Raw genomic sequence first — 25,626 nt, 5'->3', positions numbered from 1 at the left:
ATAACTACATTGCAACAACCTGTCATGGTATTGGGGATTTATGACATAGATGAAAAGTTTGTTCTTGCTGTGAAGAAAGATTTTCACCAACCAAACTACTGTGTCCCCCGCCACGAAAGTGTTGATTCTGTGAGGTAATTATTCCTGTATACATTTAGTCAGTTTAGCCCCACACATAAATGCTTCTGCACCCAAAATGCATCAGAAAGAAAAAGAAAACAAAACACACTAGTGAATTTGATTATTTCCTTCTTCTTGAACCCCACAGTGGTGCTACGGGTTCTATGTGACACACCAGCAGGGGCACACGGGCTTTGAACTCTTTTTTAAGACCAGAGAGCTGAAGAAGAAGTGGCTGGATCAGTTTGAAATGGCCATGTAAGTATACAGAGACATGAACACCACAGCGGTGACAGTTTGGTAGCCGTGCTGCAGACACGTAATCACACTGGTCTTATGCGTGGGTGTGTACGCTGTTTATTTGTCTTTGTTTGCATGTGTGTTATTCCAAGGCCAAAAGAGGTGTTGACTCTTTCATGTGCACTGTTTGATCAGGTCTTAGCTGTTACCAAGCACACACTGCTGACAACAGTAAGATAACACACTCACACACACATATACAGCTGCACATAAACTGTTCCAGAGACCTGCAGAACTACAAAGAAGTCACTCTGCCTCGATGGTTTTTCAAATCAGTGCTTTATGGAGATATATCTTTCATATTATTTTGTAACAGTAGGAAGCTTTTGCGGGCAGATATCCCATCCACATCCTATTTTATGTTGATTTGGAAGAATACTGTCTTGTTTTGACATCACACTCTGACTGAACAAATGTTTTTTTGTTGGGGTTGTATATATATGTGAAACCCAACTGTATGCTGTGGCCTTTCTAAATAAACTTCTCGGTGAAAGTATTCTTGATATGTTTACTGTACCAGCAATGCAAATTGTACAGTACACAATGTGCAGTTTTAGTACTTCTCTGTCTTTCCTTGAACTTAAACTTTATGCAGTGACGTATGAATTTCTACACTTCCATTACCATTAAGCCCCTGGCACTAAAAACTGAATGTGTAATTTCCAAAATTTAAAAGAAAAGGCTGTATCCATTTTCACCCCAGGTTTAAAACTGTTTTGCCGCACGGGCAGGGTTTGCACCTGAAAACAGCGACTTGTGCCTCTGTGCATTGAGTAATGACACCAGAAGGGGCCAATTCAAAAAGTGAAAATTGTACCTACCTAAGAGGATGTGGGCTTTTGATGAAGGACTCACTTATGGGAGCACTCAGTCTAAGTGGCTTCTGGATGGCGTGTTTAATACAAAAATGTTTTGTGTGTCTATTCACGTTCCAGAAAGGCTGCCTATTCCTGCTATTCACGTTTCCACCTCTCATGGTGCAGATACACACATGCAGATCAAAATTAGATTTGCCTGGGCTCATTCAAGTCCTCTTCATTTATTCGGATGCGTGCACTGTAGGTAAAATTGCTTTTATTTCAATCAGCTGAAGGAATAAACTAAAGATTGTTCTTCCCCAACAAAGTTGCTCTGTTTAGTTGATGAAGAAATTATTAAGAATGAATTGTATTTGAGTAAACAGGAAGAAAATTGTTCCCACTACTGAGACGCCCACTCATACAAACGTAGTTCTTACATGTTTTTAGCCATATGAGCAGCATGATCCTGGGGCTGTAGTTTGTGTTTAGAGACAATTAGCAAATATTAGCATCCTCACACGTTTAACTAAAGCTGTTTGTGCATATTCAATGCAGCTCTGGATTTTTTTTAAGCCTACCTGAAAAAGGTGCATGGGAACCATTTTAGGTGGTTTAACCTGTCGACTTCTTCAAACAAAGTATGTCAGGTGTTCAATTTCACAGTAGAGCAGGCAATGTTGTGGTCACAGCATTCAAGTACTGGCCAGTACTTGGCTAAAAAAACAGAATATTTCAGTAATAATGTGGCTGACATGTGCTAGCTTCTACTGTGTGCTACATGTGAGGAAGGACAACTTTGGACAAGCTCTAACCTGATTGTTTCAGCATTTTCAGAACACTCATATGTGAAACAGCTTACAATAGAGGTTGTGGTAAACATGAAAGCCACAAAGCATATGGTAGCATTGTGATCGTAACCATATTCACATGCATGCTTGTTAGCATTAACGCGCTCTGGTTAAGCACAACCATGCAGAGCTGCTAGTTCATTTTAGTGTTTAAGCAACGTTTTGCTCATTTTTCTTTGTCTTAGATCAAATATCCGACCGGAGAAGGCCACCCACAACTCCCACCATTTTAAGATGCACACGTTTGAAAGGATCACTTCCTGCAGCTTCTGTCATCTTTTGCTTAGGTAAGATTAATTGTCAGTGAGCTCTTTTTGTTTTTTTTTAGATGATTATGTTTTTGGGATGAAGTTCAAACACTTGTGTACCTGAAACAGGGTTGCCATGAACTCGAACTACATGAATAGCTCAAAGATAGCAAACCATCATGTGTTATTTCACTGATAGCTCTCTTAAGATAACTTTCAAATCTTTTTTCCATTGAATGCATGAAGGAACATAATGACCCATTATATATTTTGGCTTTCAGTCACTTTTTCTGGGGAAAAGAAGGTTATTTTGAAATGAGCTTAGTTTAATTGTTAGTAGTATTATTTTATCAAGAACATGATACTGAATTGAATCTCAGTGTTTGACAGAAATCATCAGTTTTAAAGCTGAATGGTACGTGCTGTACCATTCCTCTTATCTTGAGGGTGTTCAGAGCAAATTCTAAATGTCAGTGTGTTTCTTATAAGGGCGCTGTTGTACATGAAATATATTCTGTGTTGTCTCCAGGGGCATCTTTAACCAGGGTTATCTCTGTCTAAAATGTGGCCTGGGGGCTCATAAAGAGTGTCTGGGTCGACTGGGAGTCTGTGGGAGAACAGGTGAGAGAAAAACCTCTCAAACCAATTGTTTTGCTCAATCCCACATTTTGGGTGACCCTTGTCATCACCATCATGCCACAGTTTTGATTAAAAACACACAAAATATAAACATCTAAAAGGCAAAAAAACCCATGAAGTCGACTGAGCACATTTGTGCTCCTTAGAGAAAGTCCTTTTAACAGTTTGGTCACTCTTTTGAGTTTTTTTCTGGTATAAAACACTCGTACCAGATTTGCAACTGTATAGAAAATTTACAGCCATGTGGATTTTCACAGTCATGTGAAAAATCTAAGTACACCTAAACTGCTGCTATAAGAATTAAGAGAGAAAGTAGAAGCCAGTTGCTGCTAATCAAAGGAACTTAATTAACTCATCATCTTTGTCTTAACACAATGCCACAATCTTCTCAGGAGTGGCAAATTCAAGGTCAAGATCAGACCGTTTAATACCCAAGAGAAATTTTGAAAAAACAAACCCAACCCAAAACAGAACCCCAAGAGACACATCTCAGAGACACATCACCTTTTTACGATTGGAAAAGACTAAATGAGTATGGCTCCTTTGGGAGAGTTGACAAGAAAAAGCACCTTTTCTCTAAAAAGAACATGGCAGCATGGCTTAGGTTTGTAACTTCTGGAGCGGTATCCTTTGGACAGACAAGATGGAGATGTTTGGCCATAATGCTGATGAAAATGATGAAATGACCAAAACTGGGTCATCTAAGAGGACAATGATCCCCAGAACATGAGCAGATTTCCAATAGAATGGCTGAATAAGAAATGAAGTTGGCCCAGTCAAAGTGCAGACCTCAACCTGACTGAAATGCACAATCTCAGTGAACTGAAATAATGCTGTGAACAACAGGGAGCCAAAAATCCTCCACAATGATGTGAGATAAACCAGTCATTTAAAGTTGTTGCTGCTAAAGGTAGCTCTAAAGGCTACCGATTAATTCGATGTACTTAGTTTTTCACACACTGTTACTCCTCTGAAAAGGTACAGATTATTTCTCCCTGAAGGAAAATCTAAATTCTGTATTAGTAGCAAAGTAGCAAACAAAGTAGCAAATTACAAATATTTATATTACATATAATTATATATATTACATATATAATTGTTTGCTTCATTTAGTACTTGCTGAATCTTATTCCTATGTCTAGTTGTGGGCCTGTGTCACCATTCTGGTGCTGTAGTTTGAGTTCTTTACTCTCCTTGAATGCACAGGCTGGCTAAAGCTAGCTGAGGCCTTTGACAAGCCTTCTTAACAGAAGTGCTGTGGTCTTTATGCATTCAGAGGCATGATGAGGGCTAGCAGAGGTTGACAGCTGAGGTTGCATGTCAGAAAGCCACCACGCACTCATATTGTATTCCTCTCACTGTAGCTGTTCTTCACCTCACTGCAGAGCCTGTCAAGTTGAGACCCAAGGTAAGACCCGGTCTGTTTCTCTTCTGTGACTTAGACACTTAAGCTAACATAATTATGGAGACAGATGAACTGTAGCGCCGAGCACAAAAGCACTCTCATCTATGGACACATATAAGTGAGGAATGATTTTGTGCCCATGTAAACTGATATTCCAGTGAGTTGGTCATACTAGTGAACAGTTTACACTTGTTAAGTTGATAAAAGATGTTGGTATACAAATGTCAACTCCCTTTTGAAAACTTTGCTTAAGTGGTAATTTTATTGTTCCTCGTCTTGCAGCAACATTACACTGATTTAAAGACTCTCCTTAATTGAAAGACTTGTACAGAGTGTAGCGCCTACAATTTGAATGAAATACAAGGCAGAGCACTAGCATGTAACAGCTGTCCAATCACAGCAGCTGGTGTATCTCGCCAGTTTAGTCTTTATTGACTATTTAGATGGCAGTCTTTATGTGTCAACTTTGAAACAGAGCCTCAATTAAGAAGTATAGGAGTCCATAGCTAAATCTGTGGCACGTAACAGCCAACTGTTTATGCAGAAAATCCTCAAAAATATCCTTAAATGGCCAAGTTTCATTCTCCTTCTTCAACTGCAATTGCAGAATAAAGACATTGTGTCCACATAATTTGCAGACAATCTATTGTAGTCATAACAAGGATAAAATAATACAATATTTATGTCTTTTACAGTTTTTATTTGGTTATTATACTAAAAAGATGAAACCTTGACAATTTACTCTTGATTTCCGTCTTTAACTTTTCATATTGTTTAACTAACCACCTTAAAAATAGAACACTCACAGAATGATGTATTAAGAATGTGACTCACTGTGCAGGTCAGGCTGATCCTACACAGGGAGTAAGAAACCTCTACCTCTATATTTATCAATCTTTTCCTTCCTCCATATTTCTTTCTTCCTTTCTTGGTTTCATGCTCTTTTCTCTCTCTTGCATCTTGCTTTCTCTTTCCATTCACAGGACAACACAACACCAGCGGACCCAGGTCAGTATGGCTTGACCACTTTTGTGAACCTGCTAAGGGCTTTACGTGGTACCTCTTAAGCTTCTTTCATCTCACTTCTGTAGCAAAACAGAAACGCAGACAGGATGAAAAGGAGATGGTTAGTCACAGGCCAGAGTGAGTTTTGTAACAGATAGAGGGTGGTTTAAAGCTAACCCTTCAATGCTGTGATTCGCTTTTGATCACATATTACTCAACTGAAATGCTTCTTTTTTTGGCCACAAAAAATCCTCAAGATTCTTCCTTAGAAATGCACTTCTGCACAAATACTCAAATCTCTTTTGCTCACATGCATGCAGTGTTTAAAGGGAGGTAATGAACAGCAACAGTTTCCTCTTGACAAATATACTTAAGCAAGAATAACCAATGAATAATAGAATGCAGAAGAAATCCTTAACCAGACCACAGAAACCTCTTTCTCACTTCATGCCGTGATGCTTAAACTCTAGACAGCACCGAGATGAATTGGTGTGGGTGGAATCATTATGAGAACCATGGCAGGAGAAATGTCGGCAGAAAAACACTTCCAGCAGTCTATATGCCTCAGCCTCAACTGCTGAGCTGTGCCTTTGTGATAAATCAATTTCCATAAGGGCCTTTATGAGAAAGACATCTGTGCTTATTGTTCTTATTAAAAACATGAATGTGAGATATTCCATTCATCTGAGGTCAGAGCCAGCTAATAGTTTCCCCAGGCTGGTTTGCAAGGCAGTTGTGGCTGGAAGGGAGATGCGACTGAGAAGTCTAGATGTGTGAGTCAGGAGAGAGTAAGTGGCTGTGTCTTTTAAGTTGGCAGGGGTATTTAGTCTTAGCCTTAGCCCCGTGCTCATGGCTGTATTTGTCTGCCATGCCGTGGAAAGATTGGTACTGAGCCATTCAGGAATCAAAGAGATGAATTTCCTGCAATGGCAAATTGTTGCTTTTGAGAATAGTGACAGTATGATGGTTTAGGCTGTTATCAAAATTGACAGAATCCACTGTCATCAATTGTGTAGTTATGTACCTGTTACACATCAGGTTAGAGAATGTGCTTAAACCTTCAGGGTAAGAAGAATACAGGAAATTTATTTTGGGCATTTTAGTGGTGAAAGTGGATAAAATGATGGAATGGGTGGTTCACTTGAATTTCCCCAAAAAAAGGTGTATTTTCTCATATCTTTCACTGCATAGCCCAGGTCTGCTTGTTGAGCAATCAACCAAAAGCACCTTTTTCATGACATTTCTCGGTCATGTAGCTGCACTATTTATATCCCTTAAATAAAATGAATGATCACAATGTATTAGTTCTCTATGTTGCTCAAAAAAGTCACACAAAATGTTTCTAATTTTGAGTGTTAATGTCTTTACGCTCCCTGTCTGCTAGGTTTGCCCAGGATGGTTGTGATCAGAGACTACAGTGGCATCCCCTCTTCTCAGTGTGCGCCCCCACTGAGCATTCACGTGGGGGATATCATTGAACTGATGTTTGCCGACTTGCACAGCTCTTGGTGGCAGGTGCGTGTCACTCAGCTCAACCTTGTTTTATCTCAACATCTGTGACTCTATGAAAAAGTAACATGTTATGGCTGACTAGGTTTGGTGTGGTGCACGCAATGTCTTTGCACTGTCATGACTTTGAATCTGTGCTGTATGTTACATCTTCCTTTAATGCTGGATGATGCCGTTAGGTGACAGAAAAGCTTTCAAAAATGTAGATTAATGTGGTGACTTCAACAATTTATCTCCCTTTGGCCGCCGTTTGCTATAAATCACTAATTGCATTGTTGTTGTTCATCACATCGGGTGTCCTATCAGGTGAGCCGCAAATGTGACAGTATGATGAGGTCAGCTCCAATTAAAAATATCAGCTGAAGATTTGTATGAGCTTCACTGGACCCCTGTTACATTACAAACGGGTTATTTGGCTGTTCTTTCACTCTTTAGATTGAATTAGAGGCTACATCAGATGATCTAACCAATTAGTGGCTCCACTTGATTAATTGACTGCCACGGCGAAACAATAAAACGGCATACAGCTCAGGCTCTGGAGGACGTTCTAATGGTGGTGTGCAACCTCGGGGACCGGCACATTAACAACCATCTCACGAGGTCAGCCAGCGGTTGAGAGCATTTGACCTTTTCTATTTTTGAAGGGATGGCGATTTATCTGGGGTCTTCCGGCAGCCTCCTTAGCTTTTTCTCACTCTGCTTTATTTTGGTGCTAAAGCCTCATCCTTCTCCTCTGGTACAGGTCCAATCGTACTGCAGTCTTTGCCAACAGCGCAGCTGGAAGTAGGCAGTTAGCCCGATTTCCTGTGCTTCATGTTTCTCTCTGTTGTGACAGAGCACATAGTGGAGGGTGAGGACATGAATGCCATGAGACTTCATGTAAGCTGATAGAGCAGCGACCAGAATGTCATGCCACAGACCTGATGGCACTGCATTGTTTGCTACCATGGTAACCCTGCATGTTGGAAGGGGATAATCACAGGAATTATCTGATAAAACACATTTGTGTATTCCTGAGCTCTGCATAATGATAATGTAAATAGCTTAACTAAAAGCTGTCCTGTTGACTTTATAACCAACAGTGGAGCAGTATTTGATAAGCGGATTCCTGTTATGTTTGTATCATTTTTTTTCCATTGGTTTAAATATGAAGCTGGTTTCCACACATGCACTGACACAGAATTTTTTAAAGCACTCTATGAAAGCAGGGAGAAGTGGCTACACAAGCAGTTTCCAGGTTTATCAACACCCGCCTTATTGTAATCAACCTTATTGTAATATGACTGTACAAGTTTTCAAGTGGTGTGAATGCATGTTTCAAGAAATTCTTTTACGGAAGTTTACCATCTATCAGGACTGTGTAGATTCATTGGCATCCTGGTATTGGCAGCCTTCAGAAATTGAAAAGAAAGAAACTGGACTTCTTTAGGGTTTTTTTTGCCTCTTATCCAAGAGGGGTTGGAGGAGGTTCTGAGGTGTGTTCTGTGAGCCAAAGTGTGAAAAAAGGCATGAGTCATTCCTGTCACCGGGGCTGACAGGTGAAACCACTGTAAGACATTGTCCCACTCCAGCATCACATGAGCTATTGAGGTCACCTTAGGCATAGTGTGAATAGGGGTTGACGTACTTGGGAAGGGATCTCAGAATTGGATTGCAGGTGGCTGATAGTTGGTGTCGTAAGCCATCACCTGTGTTCAATGCTGATCATTCACAGTGGATGTAGATGGCCTTTTTTACTGTTCTTTCAACCCATCTGCCATCTTTGTCCATCTTTGTCCATCTTTACTCTGAGGTCACCTCTCTGCCACCTGAACTACGGCCACCCTAGCTGAAGTTTGTCCTGTTAAGGTGGCTTTCTTATGTTGTGCCATGCATTTGTGCAGTCCCTGTTTGGTTTCTGCTATGTAGACGTCCAAACACTCCTCACTGCACTCAGCTCATAAACTGTTTTTTACCCTGTGTTTGGGCGTTCTGTCCTTGGGATGAACCAGTTTATGTCTGAGGCTGTTGCTCGGTCATAAAAATGCACCATATTGTCACACTTGGAGAACGTTTTTCTCTGACAAGCCTGCTACATAAGGGAGAGCAGATGAAATGAATGCTTGAACAAAATCAACACTGTAAAGAAGAATGGACCAAAATTCTTTCACAACAATGTGAGAAACTGATCAGTCACGCAGAAATGATTATTTTGAGTTACTGTAGCTAAAGGTGGTTGTTTTGAATAATGATGTGGGCCTAGTTTTCCATGGGATAAATTCCTCTGGTTATCTGGCATTCTGCATGCAGCAAGGATCAGTTAACCACACTCATTCATTTCAACACTATGTCGATCAGCCTTTTATTCTGTTCTTCTTCTTCTTCTTCTTGTTATTATTAACTATATAGCCTCAAAATGTTTATTTTTGCCTCTGTTACTTTTTACATTTGAAGAAGAGGTCTGTGATACCTATAATAAAAGAAGGAATAGAAGGTTTTGTTTTCAGTAAGTTTGTGAGGTCTTACAGTCACACACTACATTTTGGAAAGAAACCCTGAATCCTAACAAAGTCATGTTTGCTTACAATGAAAACTCCACAGGGTATCTTTAATCTCCAATGTCCCCAGTGGCGCCAGAGGATGGAATTACAGAACATTGAGAATTCATATCCCCTGTTACCCAGAAGGCAATTATCCCCCATCCCACTGGCAGAACAATACAATCAATCACTGTAATTTCATTTGATCCCTTGGCTCCTGCCTGTTTATGCCAACAGAGTAATAAGTTTAATCTTTATCATACGCTTATCGAAAGCATAACAAATAGAGAAGGGCTCTCAAAAAACCTTTGATGAAATGTTATTACACAGAATGAATCATAGAGATGGGTAAAGATTTGCTTTCCAATCTAGTTACTTTCGGGGCTTGCACGGTCCCAAAAAGCATTTTATACTCTAATAAGGAGGAGTGAGTAGGAAAGCATAAATGGGGCAGGAAGGCGAATGAAGAGCTCCACATGCCTTCACCACTCAACGTCTTCTCAGATTGGCTCAATGGACTTCAAATTGACCTCTAACTTGGAACTGGAAACTCAGATTATCTTCAGCTTAATGCTGATGCATATTCTTATTACTGTCTGCCAGACAATGTACATAATAGAGAAACAAGGTTATACAATAAACTAAACAATCCAAGTAGAGACAAGTCTATGTAAAAAAAACAACAACAAGTAATTTGTTTGACCAAATTGGTTTATTTAACTGGAGAACAAAAGTCTGTTACTCCATGTTTGCTGGAGGAATTAATGATTTCACATAAAGCCTGTTGCTTCAGGCGGGTTAGCTAAAATGCAATTGTGAGTCTTTAGCACCAACCCAAGAGATCACGCTGTTTGGATATTCAAAGACCAGAATAAGATCCATTATTTAGTGTTAAACGAGGCTCTTGTTTTGATGCAGTACAAATCTAACTGCCGGCAGAGTTTGAACCATAATTAACTCGGGCTACAAATTAGATGCAGTGCTTGTTGTGTGCTAATTGCTGAGGATTTATTGAGGCAAGAGTGGGAGGGGAAGAGAAAAGGAAGAGAAGGAGAGAGAGAGAGGTGCAGTTGCTCCCAGACAAATATAATGCGATTAACAAGCGGTTGCCTTTGCAGGGCAAAAATCTGGCTACAAGCAAGATTGGCTTCTTTCCAAGCGATGCTGTGAGGCCTTGCCCGTGTGTAAGTGTGCATGTTTATTGTGATCAATAAGACAAATTTAGTATCATTACAATGCATTCAGTGTATTGATGTTTTGGCAGAAGAATGTAGTGCTTTTATATTGCAGTTTTCTCACTGTAGAAGATGGATTTTAGCTATTAGATATGCCTTGAATATCACATAAATGACCTCTACCTTCTGATCTGACTCAATCAAAACTCAAAATAACCACAATTATTTTTCTATGCCAGGTTCCAAAACCTGTCGATTATTCTGCCCAGCTCTGGTAAGTGGCAAAAATAAATGTCTAAGGATGGCCACAGTTCATTCTTACTCCAGATTATAGATAATGTTGGCTATACATTGACTATGACAATGCATTGTGAGTGGATCAGTGCAATTACAGTAGCTGTTTATGGATGTTGAGGTTTGCAGGGCCTATGGAAAGATGCCAAGCTGAGGTCGCCCTCTTGGACCGGGAAAACAGCACGTATCTGATTCGGCACAGGAGTAAAGAGTGCACTGAATATGCAATCAGCATAAAGTAAGTGACATCTTGCTTTCTATTTATTTTCTCCGACATTTTTCACTCTTTTACCAAAAAAATAAAAATGAAATTAACACAACACATGCAGTCAGCACCAGTCTTGTGGGCAAAAACACCTTCTTGCGAGAGACGGATGGTGGGAATAATTCAAGAAAACAAAATGCCCACATGCAAATAACTCAGAAAACAAACAATTCATCAAATGTTGAAGTGGATGGGCTGCAGCAGAAGGAGATCATGCTATGTTCCAGTCGTCACTGCAAAATAAGTTGTAGTGACAGCAGCATCTAGTAACTGAAGATTGACAAAAAAAAATCATGTCTGGTGTAATGAGTCACAGTTTATACTGAAGTGCAAACGTTTGGAAAAGCAGTGTCGCTTCTAAAGGTCTAAAATGAGAAAAGAAACATTTCTTAGGGTTTGTTCTAGCAATATAAACCTATTTGGTCCAAGTTTTGAAGTGTCTGCTTTCACCCTAATTTTCTAACAAGCTTCTAAATGTTGACAAAATAGTTGGGAGAAAACATACTGTTCCCAGCCCTCCTAGTATGTAAATGCATCAGTGCTGACTGTTGAGGTAGCTAATTTCCTAAGAGACCATCTTATCAACGAAAAAATTTCACTATTCTTGACACAAGCATCCAACAAATTAAAAATTCATTTTCACAGTGAAAAAAAATCCTTCACCCAGCAAAAAGTGCCGCCGTTTGCTCTACAGGCGTGAAGAAATAAAACTGAATTCATTAAATCCTGTTGTTGCTTTGTTGGTTAAAATCGGAAGAGTTTCGTCCTGGGGGATTTTTCTATAACGCTGTCTCTCGCTGAAATGGATCCAGGGATGCATCTTGTTATGGTTTTACACAGTTACTTAATTTTGCACTTTAGTGCGTTTGTGGGTTAAATTTCATCAGTTTATTTCATGCAACAGTTATTATTCAAGGTTACGCTAAACTGCATTTGCCATTGTTGTGGTTTATTTTACAACTTTTCTATAAGGACAACAATTAATTAAACTTGGCCCTTCTCTAGTTATATAATTATAAATTTATATAATAAAATAAGGTCAAGTTAGAGCTTACTGGTCTCTTAATTAGAAATATAGTACTTGCAGTACTTAGAAATATAGTACTGGAGATAGATAAATGAGTAAATACAAAATAAAGCTTTCAAAATGATGATTTCATGTTGTAACAGAATAAAGCCATCCAAATCTATCTGCCCCTATGTGAAAAAGTAATTATCCACTAAATTTGCAGAGGGTGGCACAATCTGGAATCAAGTGTTTGTGATATCTGGCAATGAGTCTTTCACATCACTGTGGAGGAATTTTGGCCCACTCTTCTCGGCACATTCGTTTTAATTCAGTCACACTGCAGAGTTTTTGAACATGAACGGCCTGTTTAACATCAAAACAAAGCCTTTCAATCTGATTTAAGTCTGGCCACTCCAAAACCTCAATTCTTTTATTTTTGCCATTCAAAGGTCAACTTGCTGGTGTGTTTTGAATCATTGTCCTGCTGCATAACTCAAGTGCGCCAGAGCTTCAAGCCACAAACTGATGGCCGGACATTGTCATTCAGGATTTTGTGTTAGAGAGCGGAATTTATGGTTTAAGTAATTAAAGCAAGTCGTGTCAGTCCTAAAGCAGCAAAGCAGCCATAGACCATCACATAACCACCATGTTAGACTATGGGTATAACATTGTTTTTAATAAATGCTGTATTAGTGTTATACCAGATGTAATGGGACCCAAACTTTCCAAAGTTAAACTTTTGTCTCATCAGTCCATAGAATATTTTCCCAAAAGTCTTGTAGCTCATCAAGATGTTTTTCAGCAAATTTGAGTCGAACCTTAGTGTTTATATTGGTTCGTGGTGGAGTGGTTTTACCTTGAATCTCTCCCATGAATGCTGTTTTCCCCAGCGTCTTCCTTATTGTTGAATCACAAAAACTTTAACTGAGCCAAGCGAGGCTTGCAGTTATTGAGACGCTGTTCTATTTAAGTGAATCAGCAGGTGTGGGAGTAACCAGGCCTGGGTGTGGCTAATGAAATTTAACTCAGATTTCCAAACAACCAAGTTAATCACAGTTATTTCATTATTTAACAAGGGGAGCAATTACTTTTTTGCATTTTTAACCAGGTAGGTTTGTATGGCTTTTTCCCCTTAATGAATGAAATCATCATTGAATAGCTGCATTTTGTATTTGTACTCTGATTCTCAAACGCCTGTAATTGTGACAATATAGAGTTAGATTAACAATGTTCCTTGAAAGACACATTTTTCAATTGTCACTGCTAAAGTACAAAATTCTCAAAACTTTTCTAGTTTTAGTTAAAAACATTTTTTGGTGAAGGAGACCTTGTCCGGCATTTGCACATCATGCCTAAAGTTTGTAGAAGTTCATTTTTGTTATTGTATGACAGTTATTCAACTGAATATAGCATGGGAAAGAGGGGGAATCGAATAGTCTATTTCACCATCTGTCTCAGACGTATATTCAACGAAAACTTGATAGTGTTGCATCAGACTGTTTGATGCTCTTCAGTTATCAGTCTGTGTATTTCAAAAGATGGCTAGAAACACACTTGAGTTGTAGATAAAACATACTTTCCTTAAGGCCTCAACAAATGACTGCTTTATCTACAAGATGAGTGCCTGCGTACTCCTCTTTTCAAATACAGCCCTGCCCATTTAACTAGTGAATACGTTTCAGGGCACATCAAAGCTTGTTCACTCTGTTAAAAAAGAAAGGACTATCGAGTCCCTCTGACCTGCCATGATGGCTCCAAGAGATTATAACAAGTGAGGGTGCACTCTGAAATAGTGTTTGGATGTTAAGACTATTCAGACTGTGACACACCATTCCAGCCCATTTGGTTTGGTGGACTCATACCGTTCCTCATTCAAAGCTTTGATGTACAGGGCCAGTTTCTGAACACTCCAATCCTAATTGCCTGTCTCAATGCTTAAGATCATTATCAGGATGGCCATTTGAGATAATGGAGCTTTACACAGAGAGCTGCTACTAATCAACTGGAACTGTCTGGTGTCAAACACTACAAGCGGTCAGTTTGTGTGTGCTGAATGCTGTTTGCATGTGTGTAACACCTTGGGAGCCTTTACGAGGGAAGGAAACATCTTGCCTTCACCAAACGGGTTATCTGTCTCTGTGTGTTAGGCACCCTATGACTGCAAATCAGTAACATGTTACTTACAGTACAGTCATACATTTAGTACATCCATACAGTCGTACATGCAACTTGAAAATATTCTTTTCATTGGTTATACACTGCACTGAGAGATTTTCAGTCTGCCTTCGTTTAATATTAAGGACATGTTAGATACAGCACACTACAGGAAATGGCTCAAACTCCCAACTTACTTTCACTACCACTTCAAACACTCCTACATTAAAACATAGAACTATATATAGTATTATAATCTCAAATAGATGCAGTGTTTTATTGAAACGTTTGCAAACATACATGGGAATACAGTCTACAAGGCAAAAAAAAGGTTTGTCCAATTTTAACAAGCTAGAGACCACACTTATTCTTCAACAAAGCCTGAACTATCATACGCAGGCTTTCTTGTATATTCTTTAAGTAGTCTCCAGGAATAGTTGTCCATGCCTCTTGAAGGACATTTAAAGCTCTTCTTCTTCTTTTTACATCACATTAATGTTGAGGTCCTAGCCCCGGGGAGCCCAATCCATGGTAGATCACATTCAATTGTTTGTTTTTTCTATCCAGGTCTTCTTTTGCTGCATTGGCAGTGTGTTCGGGGTTATTGTCATGCTAGAAGTTTATCAATCAGATACTTTCCAGATGGTATTACACACCGAATCAAAATCTGACAATAGTTTCTACATTTATAATTTCATCACTTTTGTCAAGATCATCAAAATTTGACTTAAGTGCAACTCCAAGCCATGACTGTAGCATTTGTCCTCTGTCGTACTCTTTTCAGTACATACTGTATGATAACTATGCAGCAAAAATGTAAAGTTTTGATTCATCAGTCCATAAGACCTGGCCAGTGATTTTTCAGTCCAGTTCTGTGTAATTTGCCATACTTCAGCCTGTTTCCTTTAATTAGGAAACGCTTCTTAACAGCTGCTCTTTGACTAAGATTCAATGTTATATGACGTAGTAAAAAATATACAAACAAAAAGCATTCCTCTGAAAGCGGTCAGGTTCAAAGACTGCACTGAAAATGAATGAATAAATGAACCTTGGACAGCTGTTGAAAAATATAAAGAAATGAGAGATGGCTCAAGACTTTTGCACAGCACTGAGTGATGATTTAGTCGTTTAATCCACAATATCACTCAATTGCAACTGTTATGTTTTACATTTGGTTGTGATGCAATTGTACTAACTTTCAGTGTGGCAAACACACCAAGTCCATACAATCAGCAGCAGTAATTAGGCAACTCTATTGCAGAATTCACATTCCTTAGTAAAAAGAGGGCACGCTGTACTTTGGTATTATGGTGGCTGTCAAAAGCTGACACTCTTGTTATTCTGTCTATTTGTGACTGGCTGATTAGAAACTGTTACGGAGTATAATTTATGAGTAAAATAATTACTGTTGTCTAACCCTGAGCACAGTTGTGACACTGTTGTGTCAGCTAATGTATTTAAAGCTGGGGTAGGCAACATATTTTTGGCAGCACTGAACAAAGCCAGCACCGAACAAAGCCCCTGGCTTCATTTTTTAGTTTTTCTACATTTTTTGTGAATTATAATAAAAGGATCAGTCTAATTCTGGCATAATTTTGACTATACGGTGCTTTGGTAAGAGATAGAAATTGGCTCAGCATAGTAACCAACTCTCAGCACAGACAGACCTTAGTGACAGTTCATCATAGAGACTGGACTGATGCAGAAGCATGTCTACTTGATTAACAACCCATGTCTTATTCATCCTCCACAGGTTCAATGATAAAGTCAAGCACATTAAGATTCTGACCAAGGATGGAGGCTTTTACATTGCCGAGAGTCGGGTTTTCAAAACTGTGCTGGTAATGCCTTTATCTTTCTATGGATTTTTGCAGCCTACAATCTGCTATAGCATTAATAAGCATAATCATTTTTACTTTCCACTATTTTTGCAGACCTCTCTTGAGAAAAATGCAATTTCCATACAAGTAAAAATGTACTTTTTAAAATTAAAATTATATAACTACCACTGGTTTATTCTGACATGTTTGTACCCACTTAGAAAGCCACAGGGACATGCTTTAAAGCTGTGGCTTTGTATCGCAGCAGCTGATATTCAAATGTATTCAGTGCTTGCACTTGACATTGGTGTAAAAAAAAAAAACATTGTGGTACGCTGGCCCATGGACACTTTCTCTGTAATACTCTCTGTATTTGCATTGCTTGTACTGTCAAGAATAATGAGCAGCTAACCTTTCAACTTGTCCTTGCATTCACTTCTATAGACTTGTGCACTATACAGTCTGTATTTTTATGGCTTAGCGGTGCTTTGGGTACATTTCTTTTTCTTGTGTGGTTGACACAGGACTTGGTGGAATACTACCAACAGCACTCTCTAAAGGAGGGTTTCAGCAGTCTCGACACCACTCTACAGCACCCCTACAGGGAACAGCCCAATGGAAACGTGCCCACGGCCATTACCAAGGTCGGGAGTGGTAAGTCTGCTTTGCAAACATTCAGGTTCCTTTCCTGATGGTATCTGTATGACAGGCTGAAAAGCTCCAAGTTCAGATCAGAGCTTTATCCAGTTGTAGCTGAAAGATATTCTGAGCGTTTGTTTTGACCTGTTTGGAGGACCAGAGGGTCAGACTTTTGCTACAACAGACCAGGTCAGATAAAGCAAGGCGAGTAGTATTTTTTTTTTCCCTGGGAAGTTTAGACCTGTCTTTATGATGGATATAGTCAGTGGTCTATATTTCCCATGCCATCTCATAGACACAATAAAACACTCTAAACCCCAAAACCATTTGCTGTAATCAGTTTCTCACCTACTACACAGTTTCTTACATTACAGTCAAGTCAGTGTACTATACACTCTTGCTTTATATATATATATAAACATGCTGACAAAGCAGTTGTTTCATTATTAGACACTTAAGTGTCTAATACCTCTGTCTTGATACCCAAGGCTGTCATATTCCTAACATTTGAGACATGTTAGAAACACTTAGTTCAGCATAATGAGCTAACATGATTCCCCTTGGAATAGCATAGCATAGACAGCAGCAGATTTATCTTCGAACCTCTTTTTTTTTTTTTGCTTGGTTGGTCTTCTCATGTCATTTAAGATTTAACTGCCTGATCGGTATATTTAATAGGCATGCCATTATGACCATCTGCCTAATATTGTATTGGTCCACCTTTTGCTGCCAAAACAGCCCTGACCCATTGACGTATGGACTTCACTAGACCCCTGAAGGTGTGTTGTTGTATGTAGCACCAAGAAGCTGCATTGCACACAACAAACTGCATTGCACTTTGTATTCTGACACCTTTCTATAAAAACCAGCATGAACTTTTTCGATTGTATGTTCAGTAAGCCTGTTAGGGTCCGCTTGGGTCCCATTGACGTAAATTTCGTCATCAGACAGCGAGCACGAGGGTCCATGTGACCGTCGGTGTGCCTGCCTGCTTTTTGTGACTGCACAGACTACTCCGTAGAGAATTTACATTATAGTACAACAACTACACATGTGCCCCAGGTGGCGGACTTCAAAGAAGTAGTCAGCAGTTGGCTCTCCAGCTGTCCTTGTCTGTATCAGCGGTGGTGTATAATCTAGGTTTTAAATGAAGAATATAAAAAACATGACTTCATTAATTGATTCTGTGCTAATTATTTGTTCAGTTTGTCTTCAGTGAAGAAGGAAGCATACACTAGAAGTAGAAAGTAGAAAATCGAAGTAGAAAATGTGGATAGACATTTGGAGGAAGCCCGGAGACGGAGAATAACAGCAGCAGAAGGCGAGAACAGGCGAGACAGAGAATGCAGTGCAAAAGATGATACGTTGTATTAACATGCATCCGGATACGTAATCTGGATAATGATGATGATTTACGCTGGCTATTAATAGCTGTTCTTGTTATGTTGATTTTACCCTCATTGTAAATGACTCACAGTTATAGATGACTAATTTGGAAAAAAAAACATTAAAATCCATTGATTTTGTGACATTCATAGCCACCTATATGTGATCTACTTCTATTCTAATTGTTATTTATTCTGTGTGCATTTGTGCGTCAAGTTAATCTGTGTATGTTTTCATCCTATACATCTTACTGCATCTTAATAGATGCAAAGAGAGGCAAAGAGTACAAAGGGATGTGGAGTCAGAGAGATAGGAGAGGAAAACACAAAAGAGAGTCAGAGACAGCGAGTGAGAGAAATATAAAAGAGCCTCTGTAGCTCACCAGGCTTGGGAAAGCGAGGTCCCAGTTAGAGCCCAGTGCCCGAGGCAAGCACCAGGAGCCTGCTACTCCAAACGTCACACTCCGCACTCTGCTCAGCTCTGAGATGGCTTCACAATTTTCCTGACAGGACATGACATTTTACTTGGGCTTGCCGTGGAAAAAAAACCTGTGACAGCCGCCTGCTGACACACACCTGGGGGATACCCCTGGTCCAACCGAGAGACCGTGACTGTTTCCGCAAAAGTGGGAAAAGTTTGCAAATATGATCTGATGTAAAAGAGCAGGAAGCAGCTGGAGGTAAACTGTCTTAACTTAAAGAAAGGTGTATGTGTAAACAACCATAGCTGCCGCAAGAGTGGCAGAGGCAAGCAACTGAACACAGGAACAAAGTCAAAGTTAGCCCTTTGTGTCTTTTCGGATGTAAAATTCTGCTACATCCTTGTCCCTCTCACTCCTTTGTCAGCATCGGTCTCCTAGCGCATCAAGCTTCAAAGCAGCTCTGCAAGAGCCGTGTTTGTGCATTGCTGCCATTCACCGCGCCGCTGTCTCTGAAAAACTCTTGACAGACCTGCCGCTGCCTCATTGCATTCTGGGATAGATTATTATTGCCTTAAGTCGTCCACCCCCATAGACAGACTTAGAGTGGGCACCGTATTCTCTGTCTGGTAAACAGCCTCTGTGGAAAGACAGATGTCATGCCAAAACAACAACAATCTCAAAACAGACACCTCATAGCAAAGAAAATAGAATGCAAGGCTGAGTAAACAATCACAAGATGCAGAACTACTGTAAAGCCATCAAAACTCTGGAGTAATTTGCTTGGAAAAACCCCAGCTAGAATTTTTAATTAAGTCTGACTGAGTGCATTTCCCTGTGTGTGTGAAAGCTGGAGTTGGGAACTAATTAGCAATGCAATGATCTTGTGTTGTCTGTCAGGGTAATCATTTTGTCTAACTTTTACTGGGACACCGGAGTCTGTTATCTTATATCAATATCATTAAATTTGATGTATAATGTCCTGAAAATATTTATGACAGAATTATTGAAAGAATTTTAAGATACTCAACTTGTGCATTCACCTGAAAACATCGAATACATCAGGCCTGCAATACATTTTCACAAGGTTTCTAGTATTCAGTTGCTGTAGCTTTGTGGTCATTTCTCTGGCCCACATTGATATAAATAGCATATTTTAAATAATAGAAACTCATGTCATCCTGTGCACGGTCCATGCACATATGTTCTTGTCTAAAAGAATCAAAAATATTTTCATGTAAAGTATAAATACTCATGCTATATTAGTATGTTAATAGTTGTGCGAACTCTGGTCAGACATTTGACGCATGTTGGTCTCTGCCTGTACGGTACAAAGAGAAGGCATGAAACCATACTGCTGTGCTGACGGGAGTTGTTTTCTGAGCATGAGGGTCTGCTGGCTCAGGTGAGATTTCATATGGGAGCAGGAGCTCTTAGCTTTGCAGTGTGGAATCCCAGACGCTGCCTTGTCACAGCACCGTGCTTCTGCTCAGACGTATACTTACACACAAGCTGCCGCTGCTTTTTTAGTTGAAGCTGAAAATTTTGCTATTGCTGATTTTTATGCAGTGTAACCAGCACAAAGTTGAAGAAAGCCACATTATGTAGCCAAAAGTTTACATCCGAGACTTATTATTCAGCATAGTAAACCAAAAATGATGGACGTTAATAGGCAAAGGGATTCTTTACAGAAATTCCTACAACAAGTAGATCCATCTGTATACCAAAATAGTCTTTAGTATTCAGACCAGCAGTCCTGCTCATACCATCTCCAAATTAAGTGTCTCCCATCAATTTTTCATTTTCACTGGGTTAGGTCCTTTGGTGAAAAACACATTACCATTCATTTTATCCTGCTATATTAGTATGCCAAAGCAAACTAAATTATATATTCTGATTATTTTTGTTGAAGTTTTTCTCTTTTAGGATTGGACCACAATTAGAGAAGAAGTGGTAACCAAATAAAGGACTTTATACAGCATTTTGTGAAATATCTTGTAATGTCTTGATATGGCTGTGGCAGTTTTGGCAGTTCTGCGTAGGACTGCCACACTGTAGTGCTCCTGTCTCCACATTTTTATCCTGAATTAGGAATGATACTTTCTCAGACTTGTTTTTGCTACGTCAAAAGCACACAATTGTCTTAAATATTGGTCCATTGCCTACCACTGACATTTTGCTGAATTGGTACTGAGGCATAAAAAGCAACATATAAGTGTTTAAAAAAGTCATACCTATACTGACTTTCAGGCATCAAAACGCATTATAGGCTCACTCACTTAACCCACCTTACTGCGGTTTGTGCTGTGTAAGATTTTGTGCATGTGCCCGGGGCAGTAACAATTTGTCTGATGGTTTCACTGTTTTGCCCTCCTCTCTCACTGCGTATCCCCAACCTTATTTGCTTTTTTGCTTGTACTTTGACTTTGACAACTTTTACTCTTTCTCTCTCCTTTACCCTCACACAAACACGCTCTCTTTCTGTCAAACTTGTGTTTACTTTGCTTATGTTCTCTCTTTGCTCCCACTACGGCCTGAACCCCCTCCCATCACTCGCTTCGTTTCTCTGTAGTTTCTCCTGGCGGCTGCAGCTTTGTTCCTCCCTCCTCCTCGCCTTTCTGGTCAGGTACAGGTACAGCTTTTCTACTCTCTTTGAATTCCCCCCGCTGTATGTCCACATTTCCACGTTTCTAAAGATGAGCTGTCTTGTTTTCTTGTCTCTTTTAAATAATGCATTTTTTTCCTTGGTAATTACACAGAGTGTATAAGTCACCCCGTTGGGGAAAAACCCTCGCATCAGTCTTCTGGAAATTAAATATCACAGATGTTATGAATTTCTGCCGGCTATGATATCTCCCATTTGGTCAAGATAACTGCAGAAATGTCAGCAAACCACTGGCAAAGAGCTGCAAAGCCACCATTGCTGGCATTTACATTTTACTACATCCAACAATAACACTATCAATTCAGCTAATTAAAAAGATGACATGCGCTTTTGTTTGTATGGTTTCACTTAATGAACTGTGACAAATATGTTACACAATAAAACAGTTAATTGAGCTTTAGTATCCATTAAAAGTTGTGACTTTAAGGCCAACAGTGGTGGTTACCCTCTTGAAATAATGAGTAAGGGCTCCCGAGTCAGAATAACTGGAGGTTTTTCACATTTTCGTGTTTCCAGCAAGACACGAATGCAAAAATTTTAGTTTATTAAGAATATTTAAGAATTAAATGATCTCTCTCTGTGCTTACTTTAAGCATGCGTGTGTGGAACTGAGCACCTGAGTTGTTGTGATGTGGGTTAACTTTGGATGTCTGTGTGCATGAGAGGATAGATGTATTCCTTTCGTCCAGCATATCTGCACAGTCGTGTCATCTGTGTTTTCACAGATAAGGTAAACAAACCTATGCACAGCCGTGTTCACGTGTGATATGAGCCCTGACCTGCATGCGTAGGAACAAACTTGGATAACCTGATAAGTGCTGGATGCATCGCTTGAATTCACCTTTAACTTTTAATAAGATGAACACATGACCATGATAACCCAAGTTCTCTCATCCGGGCTGCGTGCTTGGACCCACCAAGCTGAGCTGTCGGATACATTTCTCCTCTCTCACCCGCGAACCTTAAGCATTATCTCATTTCTGCCTCTGCGGTTTTGCTTTTACATGAATCAAACCCATGAGTCAAGGCTTTTTAGAATCGCTGCCCTATCATTCTCACAAAATGACATAGTCAGTTTACTACGATTAATACCTGTGAGGAATATGTTTTGTACTAAAAAAAAAAGAAAAAAATCAATGAACCATAATAATTTTATATAGATGAACTGAATTTAGTTTGGCTCAAGTTCTCTCTTGATCCTTGTTAGTTAGTTTTCTTACAGTAAGTGAGCATGAAAGTTTAATCTCACCCTGAAAACAGCAGTACATCTGTAAACTTTGTCTTTAAATATTAAATTCAGCTTACATTTTTGTGAGGAGTGTAACTCTGATCTGTAAGTGTGATATTTCTTGCTGGATCAGTGTCAGCAGATGTTTTCACAGAGTCTAAGATAAGGTGAAATTTTGTAAATGGGTCCAAAAGTAATATAAGATCTCTCTCTGTTTCAGTCTTTTCTCCTAGAGTGGTGGGTTATGCAATTGCACGCTACGACTTCTGCTCCAGAGACACGCGGGAGCTTTCTCTGCAACAGGGAGACGTTATCACTATCTACACCAAGATGCCCAATGGGTGGTGGAAGGGAGTAGTCGGTGGCAGGGTATGTCTTTGACAAACTTGCTCTTTGCAGCTGGCAGGATTTTTTTTACTTGTTTCAAAGTGGGACAACAAATAAATATTTCACAAATATTTTGTATTAAAAATTAAATTAAAAAGGGTGAATCAGTAAATGGCTGTGTTTGGCAGGGAGCTTGTGAGTGTGCATGTCATGAAGGGTGAACCACTTCATCCATAGTTAAATGGAAAAAAGCTCCTTAGTTTTAATGGGACATGTCACATTGGCACAACAAAACGTCCGTCAGTTAATTTATTATTTTTTTTACCAGGTTTGTTTAGCCAAAGTATCAGTTGTTATGCATTTCGATGCACAACGACTCGCCACTAAATTTGCTCACATCTGAGTATGGCACTGCTTGTGAACACACTTCTCCAACCCTGCCATGCAGGCACAGTATCACAGTTACCACTCATCCTAGAGTTAACAATGAATTATCTCTTGTACTCACCTCCAAATTGTCAGAATTATTGACCCATCCTGATCAAGACTACATATAACAGTCTGTACATTGTGACAGGAGAAGAATTCTTCACAAGATCAGCAGAGGTCTGGTTGAATTTGAAATGCTGATCTAGATGCTACTTTTCTCTTCTTAGGTGGGATGGTTTCCCTCTACTTATGTGGAAGAGGAGGACTGACTTCGCTTGTTGGAACGTGTATTCAGCACCCATTCAGGCTGAAACCCTCCAGTGAACGCCATGCTGCTCTGCCACTGTCTGGGCCCACAGTCATATCTCTCTTTGATAAAAATCCAGAGACTTGGACACAAGAGGAGGTGGCAGTGCCCTTAAAAACCTTCTCCTGTCCTCTGACAGACTCTCACACAGAAATGTCAAATCACAGATTCCAGGAGCGTCATGCCATATCTTACCTCTACGCAGTCCTGTCTGCCCCTGCGGCCCACTGGGAAGTACATGTGCTGTGCCTAGATAACCCTCCCCCTTCCCTTCCTCTCCCACTCAACTTCTCTTATTATTGATGACTCCATCATCTGGTATGAGTCTTGCCTTTCGTTGTTGTCATGTATCGAGGTCAGCAAGGCTCAATCATCTAGCTGGACCACAGATTCTGCTTATAGTGCCCTGCTCAAGTACCAAATTAAAGTGAAAGTGTTGAGAAGTTTTTGACTCTTCCTGGAACACTATAGCCCTCATGGCTGTGTCGATATTTGCGTTCAGTTCTCTTTAATCTTGTTTTTTGCATTCCAAACTGCGTGGACACAAACCTTTGATAAAACTGTAACTGCCAAACTTTGAATTTGACCCTAATTTTAAAAAGGGGTGGAACATGGAGAAAAAGGATGGAACCATGATGGACTGATCTGTCAGTCAGTGGACCTGTGGACGCTGAAGTGATGCACATCTGCAGAGAAACAGCTGATTATGTGGCCATAGGACGCCACTGATAAAGCTACATCTCCCAAATTAGATTCCTGTCCTTTTAAATACTGTTTTATTTAAATAATCACCTCAACTTTAAGTGCAGCCTTCAATAAACATTGAGTTGATGAAAATCATTAAAAATCTGTTTAGCCTGAAAAGCTATAGTTTGACATTTTGAGAATGTACTTATTTGCTCCTTTGGCAAAATTAGATGAGAAGGTTAATACCAGTCTGAATTTAGTCTGTTTAATATAAAGTATGAAACAGTCATTGGCATAAAGGCTCACTTATTGAGAGGTTAGAATTCATTTGTTCAATTTGTAATAAAGCAAAACTGTAAAACATTCAATGTGCGGTTTTACTTGTATATGTGTTGGACTTTCTTGTCAGTGGGGACTTTTTTATGTCTCTGTGGGTTGTCTGGCAAACCCATAGTGATGACGAGTGATGTTAGAGAACTTAAGAGGGGCTGGTAGGTGGGTATTGAAATCTCCATAGCAAGTTGGGTTATTGAAGCCAGTCTTTATGCTAAGCTAAGCTAACCTCCTTGTGGCTGCAGGTTCATATTTAGTGGAAAGACACAAGAGTTATCAGTCCTCTGTTACACTCACCAAGGAACTCCCAAAAGCATTTCCCAAAATATCAACCTATTCCAGCCGTGGTTATTCCTGGCCTACAAGACTACAAATGAATATGGCAACTTGTCACAGTGAAAAAGGTGGTTTCACAGTGTTCCCATTTGATGACACTAGAGCAAATATAATGCCCAGTACTTATACATTTTTAGACATCAAAGAGAAAAAGTGTATGCATAAAAGGAATTATAAAGCCAAATACATTTTAAAAGTACATGTGTGGTGTGGATAGGTCTATACTTCACTATGAGCTCCTTGATCTTTTGATCATTTACTGTGGAAACCAGAGAGCCCTTTTGCATTCCACGGATTTTGTGTTTACCTCAACTCTCTCTCTCTTTTTTTTTTTTGGTTTCAGTATGAATGATTCAAGGGTGATGTAACTGCTGTTCACTGTAGAGCAAGGTAGCACAAGGGCGTTAAGTGATGCTGTTTTCCTTCAAACATTAATACCCCACTAACCATGTGTTTGACATAAATATTTAATAAAAGCACGCTCTTTGAATTGCACTTTTAAAATGGGATAGGCTATTATTCCCTCTTCGGACAAATGTTACATTGCAGGAACAAAGGCTCTGCGAGGTTGCATCACAAATCACAGCTGTGTCTGATATTGTTTTTGGAAGCGCAGTGGAGAACAGGCAGTGCTCAAATAATGTCCAAACAAACAGAACAGGGAAGACGACTGAAAACCGTTATGATGTAGGAACATGTAGATGTAGAACAGTATTTTTTTTTCTTTGCCACACTGAAATTTGGCACAAAATTGTACCCCC

General features: G+C 39.6%; 1 protein-coding gene across 4 annotated transcripts in view; it reads left to right on the top strand.

The window, feature by feature from the left end:
- Positions 1–24,559, top strand: part of LOC101468886 (guanine nucleotide exchange factor VAV3) — a 50,072-nt gene extending 25,513 nt beyond the window's left edge. For 2 of the 4 annotated variants that reach the window (XM_076876949.1, XM_076876948.1), the window contains exons 15-28: positions 269–378; positions 2,254–2,355; positions 2,846–2,937; positions 4,320–4,363; positions 5,344–5,368; positions 6,750–6,880; positions 10,512–10,577; positions 10,808–10,842; positions 10,984–11,100; positions 16,044–16,131; positions 16,635–16,764; positions 21,126–21,185; positions 22,667–22,815; positions 23,430–24,559. In XM_076876949.1, the coding sequence (XP_076733064.1) occupies positions 269–378; positions 2,254–2,355; positions 2,846–2,937; positions 4,320–4,363; positions 5,344–5,368; positions 6,750–6,880; positions 10,512–10,577; positions 10,808–10,842; positions 10,984–11,100; positions 16,044–16,131; positions 16,635–16,764; positions 21,126–21,185; positions 22,667–22,815; positions 23,430–23,471 (1,191 nt within the window). In that variant the 3' untranslated portion in view covers positions 23,472–24,559. The remainder of the gene's footprint in view (positions 1–268; positions 379–2,253; positions 2,356–2,845; positions 2,938–4,319; positions 4,364–5,343; positions 5,369–6,749; positions 6,881–10,511; positions 10,578–10,807; positions 10,843–10,983; positions 11,101–16,043; positions 16,132–16,634; positions 16,765–21,125; positions 21,186–22,666; positions 22,816–23,429) is intronic. The other 2 variants (XM_076876950.1, XM_023155067.3) reach the window with 2 other exon arrangements.
- The last annotated feature ends 1,067 nt before the right edge of the window (positions 24,560–25,626 follow it).

This window comes from Maylandia zebra, linkage group LG18, assembly GCF_041146795.1.
Source record: "Maylandia zebra isolate NMK-2024a linkage group LG18, Mzebra_GT3a, whole genome shotgun sequence".
Taxonomy (NCBI): Eukaryota; Metazoa; Chordata; class Actinopteri; order Cichliformes; family Cichlidae; genus Maylandia; species Maylandia zebra.
Note: the sequence above shows the minus strand (reverse complement) of the source record. Positions and strands in the feature narration are given on the sequence as shown.